The following is a 7,219-nucleotide window of genomic DNA, read 5'->3' on the forward strand; positions in this document are numbered from 1 at the left end:
ACTTCTCAATGTCACTCCTTCCCTGAATTACAACACAGTCCTCCTTCACCCATTACAGCCCATCAAAATGCCACTATGAAATGAAAATCACTTATTGTCACGAGTAGGCTTCAAATAAAGCTCCTAGTCGCCACATTCCAGCGTTACGGGAATCGAACCGTGCTGCTGGCTTGCCTTGGTCTGCTTTCAAAGCCAGCGATTAGCCCTGTGAGCTAAACATTCAGGCCAGTCCACACTATTGCTTTGCAGCTAATATTCAATTTGAAATGTTCACTGTTTTTCTCTCCACAGTCCTGCTATGTATTTCCAGCATTTTGTGTTTTCATTCCCGATTTTCAGCATCTGCAGCATTTCATTGTTTTATTGACATCCGTGTCTCTGAGGGAAAGGAGGGAGGGTTTCCTGCTCCTCATCGCAACCGAGTGACTGCAAGTGAGTGAGGAGAGGATTGAACTCATCTGGGATGCCTCACATGGTGGAACAGCCTGCCAGCCCTTATTGATGTGTGAGGATTGATGACTTGGGAAAGCTCTGGCGCTCCGTGAAATCAATCCGGCTGCAAATCCTTACCCTCTGGACAGGAGCCAAACACAGAATCTGATCCTCCTTCTAATGGGGTCACTCAAAACCATCGGCGACAGATTAAGAAATCATCAGATGTCAGACAATGCCTGCCCTCCACAAACAGCCACTCTTCAATTATTAAAAGATTATTTTCCAAAACGGCCAAGCATCTTTCAGGTAACTGCAGGGAAACCAAGGAGCTGCATTAAAATTTCATGAAGGAGTGTAATTTATTCGCTGCTTGAGTGAAGATAGAGGAACCACGGCGTGCAGGAAACAGACTACACTTTGGTTCAGGGAATTTGTGTCAAATGATATTCTATTCCTGGAGATCCCAAGCCAACAAGTTAATTTACAAAAGGAATGGTATAGGACAGAAAAGGAAAGGCTTGTATTTCTACAGCATCGTTCACAAGCTCGGGATGTCCCCAAGTTAGCTTTACAGCCAATCAATTACTTTTAAAGTATTGGCACTGTAATGTAAGAAACAAGACGGCCAGTATTACACAGTAAAGAGCAATGCGCAATTTGATAATGACCAGATAATGTTTTTGTGATGTTGATTGAGGGATGATTGCCAGGGCCAATTTGACAAAGGGTCATCCAGACTTGAAACGTTAGCTCCCTTCTCTCTCCACAGATACTGTCAGACCTGCTGAGATTGTTCAGTATTTTCTGTTTTTGTTTCAGATTCCAACATCCGCTGTAATTTGCTTGTTAATACCCACTTTACATTCCTCTAAAGAATTCCCACCTGAAAGGGTAGATGGGGCCTTGGTTTAATGACTCGACTGAATGGCAGCACTCCTGACAGTATAGAACTCTCAGGGCTCAGTAAATAGCACTCTGGCCTGTAAGTCAGACAATTGAGGGATCAAGCCCCACTCCAGGACTGGAACACAAGATCAACATGAGCTCTCCACTTCATTTACCACCAAACCCCCCCAACTACCGAGGTATCATTTGAGAAACCAACTATGATCAAGTACCTGAGATGAAAACCCTGCTCCTTCCCCATTACCTGAACGTGGCTGCAACACTCACCTGTTCCGTGCCTGACATGCCGTAGGATGCAGCGTGGTAAACACAATCGACCCCCTCACAGGCCTGATACAAAGCATCATAATCCCTAATGTCACTCTGCAAAATGATGGGAATTATTTGTGTTAGATCAATCGCCCTGGTGGTTTTAGAATTTTAGAATCAAGGGTAGATAAGAAATGTATTAGATCCCTGAGGCAGACAATTAACATAGATATGCAGACAAAATATTAAACAAACTAGTAGGATAGAGTGGTTCAGAATTCTGAGCGTTTTTTTCCTCTATTATAAATTTAGAGTATCCAATTATTATTTTCCAATTAAGGGACAAATTTAGCGTGGCCAGTCCACCTAACCTGCACATCTTTGGGTTGTGGGGGTGAGACCCGCGCAGACACGGGGAGAATGTACAAACTCCACACGGACAGTGACCCAGAGCCAGGATTGAACCTGGGACCTCGGCGCCGTAAGGCAGTAGTGCTGACCACTGGGCCACCATGCCGCCCACGCCAATTCAGCTTCAACATGTGGATCATAGAATATACAGTGCAGGAGGAGGCCATTTGGCCCATCGAGTCTGCACCGGCCCTTGGAAAGAGCACCCCACTTTAGCCCACACCTCCACCCTATCCCCGTAACCCAGTAACCCCAACCAACCTTTTTGGACACTAAGGGCAATTTAGCATGGCCAATCCACCTAACCTGCACATCTTTGGACTGTGGAATGTTCTATTATCTCCAGTAAAGGGCAGGGGAGACATTGGTGGGTAATCATGAATACCCAAACATTTTATATCTATGAAGCAGCAATCACCTGAGTAAAGGAATGATGTACTAGAAATAGAATTCCTGCAGAAGGAGGCCATTGGGCCCATCACACCACCCTTCCGAAAGAGCACCCAACCTGGGTCAACACCCCTGCCCTATCCCTGTAACCCCATAACTTCCCCCAACCTGCACACCCTTAGACTCTAAGGGGTAACTTATCATGGCCAATCCACCTAACCTGTACATCTTTGGACTGAGAGAGGAAACCAGATCATCCGGAGGAAACCCACATAGACATGAGGAGAAAGTGCAAACTCCACACAGACAGTCACCAAGACCAGAATTGAACTGGGGTCCCTGGTGCTGTGAGGCAATAGTGCTAACCACTGTGCCACCCTATATAGTTAGGATAAGTGCAGTCTATCTGTGGTTGTAAGATTGCATTAAGGCAGACGAGAGGAGATTGGAGTTGACATTTATGAACATTTGGATGGATGATTGGGAAGGTGGGCAGTTTATGCTTTAAACCTGCTGCTAGTCACTCAGTTCTATTGGATAATAGATCGTGAATGACGAGTTTAATGCTTTCTTCAGTAACATCTTCAGAAATGGACAAAAAAAAACTGGTTGGAAATCGGGTTGCCAACACTTCCTTTCAAATTCTTCGCTGTTACTGCACAGACTGGAGTTGCCATTCATTTGGGATTATCCTAGATTCTCCAGGTATTAGCTATAAATCTCCAGGACACTGCTGCCAGCAATAGCTGGGAGAGAAATCTTAGCAGCATTAAAAATTATGGCATGTGTTTAATCATTCCCATTATTGGCTATAAAAACATTGGAGAAGGTGGCACGGTAACGCAGTGGTTAGCACTGCTGCCTCACGGCACCGAGTACCCGGGTTCGAATCCCGGCCCTGGGTCACTATCCGTGTGGAGTTTGCACATTCTCCCCGTATCTGTGTGGGTCTCACCCCCACAACCCAAAGATGTGCAGGGTAGGTGGATTGGCCATGCTAAATTGCCCCTTAATTGAAAAAAAAAAAGAATTAGGTACTCTAAATTTATTTTAAAAATAAAAAATAAATTGGAGATGAGGGGAGAAAACGTCTGTTTGATTAACAGCCAAGTATCATCCAATCAGGTGACAGAGAGTCTGATTGCTATCCAATTGGTTGTGGGAAGGTGGGTGTCTGTGAAGGTGGAGCATGTCAGGCAGCCAATAGCAGGAGTGTAGAGGTGGGACTCTCTGAAGATGGACATGTCCAAAAACCAAATGTGGAAATTATGCGTTGGGTGGGTGGTGGTTGCGGGGGGGGGGGGGGACCCCACATTAACACTGCAATGAAGAATCCCCTCGTCGCCACACTACAGCATCTGTTTGGGTACAGGGAGGGAGAATTCAGAATGTCCAATTCACCCAACAAGCACATCTTTCGGGACTTGTGGGAGGAAACCGGAGCACCCGGAGGAAACTCACGCAGACACGGGGAGAACGTGCAGACTCCACACAGACAGTGACCCAAGCTGGGAATCGAAGCTGGGTCCCTGGCGCTGTGAAGCAACAGTGCTAGCCACTGTGCTCCTGTGCCGCCCGATATTATGGGGTGGACAGCAGAGGCTCCAGGGACAGCCCTAGTGTGCTGCGAGGCCTTTGTTCATTCTTATGTACTTACCACCTACTCCTGCAAAATAGATGTGGTCAGCCCTTGGTTGTCTGGCTTCCAGAACATTGAAACATTTGGGTTTCATCAATACAAGGAGCCACAAATGGGAACAAGTGAACTCATTTCAGACACAGCAGCAAAACCATTCAGAAAGTCACTTCAATTAAATTAAAACTTTTATACTAAAACTAAAATTAAAACTAAATGAAGCTACTTTTGATTCATTTATGTAAATGATGCAAAAGAACATAATGATTGTTTGCCAACACCAACGTCAGCTTTCACTTACTCCCTTGTTCGGTAATTCGACAGAATGTTTATTGCAGCAACAGCACAATATTGTCCTGCTCTTAACTGGATAAATTAATTTGGAGAAAGGCCATCAATCAAAGTAACTATCATTCTAATCAAAGTAACTATTAACACGCATTGCCTCCCGAGCTAAATCTCTATGAATACATTTCAATTAAGTCAATATTAACAGCAAACATGGGCATGTACCTTTGATCTGCCCTAGGACCAATCGACATGTTTCCAGTAAATACAATGTGATCCATATTTGCTGGTAATCAGATTTAAGAGGCTGCATTGAGGAGGCCTATGCTTTAATTTCCCTCTTGGAGGCTTTCAAGGTGTTAGTTATATCATAGAATTTGCAGTGCAGAAGGAGGCAATTCAGCCCGAGTCTGCACTGGCTCTTGGAAAGAGCACCCTACCCAAGGTCAACACCTCCACCTTATCCCCATAACCCAGTAACCCCACCCAACACTAAGGGCAATTTTGGACAGTAAGGGCAATTTATCATGGCCAATCCACCTAACCTGCACATCTTTGGACTGTGGGAGGAAACCAGAGCACCCGGAGGAAACCCACGCAGACACGGGGAGGATGTGCAGACTCCGCACAGACAGTGACCCAAGCCGGAATCGAACCTAGGACTCTGGAGCTGTGAAGCAATTGTGCTATCCACAAGGCTACCGTGCTGCTATGGTGCAAAGCACTGTCCCAGGTCAACATAAAAAAATAATTCTGAAGATGCTTCGATATACATCATGCGGCAGAAATAATGTGCAATTATCTGGTGACTTTCGTGACAACGAACTAGAAAGTGCGCATTTATGGAAGTCAGGTTGGAACTGTGCTAGACCTCAGAGTGCTTGAATGTCACAAGACATTAAGAATATAGAATTTCTACAGTGCGGAACGAGGCCCTTCGGCCCTTCGTGTTTGCACCAACCCTCTGAAAAAGAACCGTACCTAGGACCCCCCCCCCTCCCCATAACCCCACCTAACCTGCATATCTTAGAACTGTGGAAGGAAACCAGAGCACCCGGAGGAAACCCACGGCAATACGGGGAGAAAGTACAAACCACACACAGTCGCCCAAGGCCGGAATTGAACCCGAGTCCTTGGTGCTGTAAGGCAGCAGTGCTAACCGCTGTACAAGGGGGGAAGGTCATTTGGCCCATATTAGCCCATTCATACATCCAAAAAGACCCTCTAGTCCCAGTACCACAACATTGAATTGTTTCAAATAATCACAGTGCTTCTGTCTCCCAACCTACCCACAGTCCATTACCTGTATTGATTTCCCTTTGAGTGAAGAATTTCCTGTCGTCAATGTGAATTTGTTCTTTCTCTCAATCAAATCTTTGCTTCTTGCCCAACGGTGTCAATTTAATTTGAAGTACCATCTAGATTTATCTGTTTTACCTCATTTTATATCTAATATATCTCTATTAGACCTACTCTCACTGCTGAAAAATCCACCTCTATTCTCTCCTCATACCTGAATTCTTTGATGTTGAAGATCAATCTCCTTATTACTAACGAACATCTACATGCTGCAGAACACAGAATTCACAAATAAAAGTATAGGGGGATATTATGCATGGATAAACGAGGAATGTGGATGTGTTCATTATCCTCGAAGTCTGACTTCATTGTAGTCAATGTTAAGTGGTGAAATAACTAACTTACCTGCAAGAAGACAGCTCCTTTGGGAAGACACCATCTTGGTTTGTGTATGTCAACAAGGATAACAGACACGTCAGATTGGGCAAGGGTGCAGCCCAGCCTGTACCCAAAATATCCAGCACCCCCTGTCACCAGAGCTCTCCTGGAATTCTTCCTGTTCGGCTGTCTCATGCGTCCATCGATTGAGCGGCTGTGTGACTTTGACCAGTGGGGTACCATTCCATTCAACCTGTGCTTGGTGCTGCCACCTGTTGGATTCACCTTGCAAAACTCCATTTGAGAATCGCTTACGGAGGAAGCCGATGTTGTCTCCTTTCAAAATATCACCCCAACCGAATCAGCCACTGAGGAACAACACAAAACCTGATTAATGGCAAAAAGAGTCAGGATGCCTTATCTAAAATAACCAATACAAAGTCAGAAGGTTGTCCCAAGGTCATCAAAAGCACCCCCCCCCCCTCACCCCTACCCCAGAAGCCAATAAAACTTTGTAAAAGGGCACAACTAATAAAGACAACAATCAAAACTCAGTAACTCCTCAGATACTGAAGCAGTCTGTGCTCACATGCAGGACGAACTGGACAACATTCAGGTTTGGGCTTATACGTGGCAATTAACTTTCACACCACACAAATGCTAAACAACAGACCACCTCCAACAAAATGGAATCCAACCACCTCCCCTTGACATTCAACAACATTAACATTGCTGGACCCCTCACCACCAATATCCATTGTCCAGAAACCTAACTACACCAACCATATAAATACAATGGTTTCAAGAGCAAGTCAGTGGCTTGGAATTCTGCAGCGAGTAACTCATCTCCTCACTCCCCAAAGTCTGTCCACTATCTGCAAGGCACAAGTCAGGAGTGGAATGGAATAATTTTCATTTACCTGGTTGAATGTGGCCCCAACAACACTGATGAAGCTCAACACCATCCAGGAAAAAACTTTCTGTTTCATTGGCACCTCATCCACGACCTTGAACATTCGTTCCCTCCGACACTGGCTCACAGTGGCAGCAGCGTAGTGCCATTTACAAAATGCACTACAGCAACACGTCAGGGTGTCTGTGGCAGCACCTTCCAAACCTGTGACCTCTGCTATATGGAAGGGCAAAGGCAGCAGACACTTGGGAACACCACTATCTGCAAGTTCATGTCGAAGCCACACATTATCCTAAGTTGAAACTATATCGCCA

At 45.3% G+C, this 7,219-nt stretch overlaps 1 protein-coding gene across 1 annotated transcript in view; it reads right to left on the reverse strand.

The window, feature by feature from the left end:
• sdr42e2 (short chain dehydrogenase/reductase family 42E, member 2) overlaps positions 1-6,216 on the reverse strand; it is a 26,914-nt gene extending 20,698 nt beyond the window's left edge. The window contains exons 1-2 of the mRNA XM_038820890.1: positions 6,020-6,216; positions 1,609-1,704 (exon numbers count right to left, since the gene is read on the reverse strand). Of these exons, the coding sequence (XP_038676818.1) occupies positions 1,609-1,704; positions 6,020-6,187 (264 nt within the window). The 5' untranslated portion in view covers positions 6,188-6,216. The remainder of the gene's footprint in view (positions 1-1,608; positions 1,705-6,019) is intronic.
• Positions 6,217-7,219: the final 1,003 nt, after the last annotated feature.

Source organism: Scyliorhinus canicula, chromosome 15 (assembly GCF_902713615.1).
Source record: "Scyliorhinus canicula chromosome 15, sScyCan1.1, whole genome shotgun sequence".
Taxonomy (NCBI): Eukaryota; Metazoa; Chordata; class Chondrichthyes; order Carcharhiniformes; family Scyliorhinidae; genus Scyliorhinus; species Scyliorhinus canicula.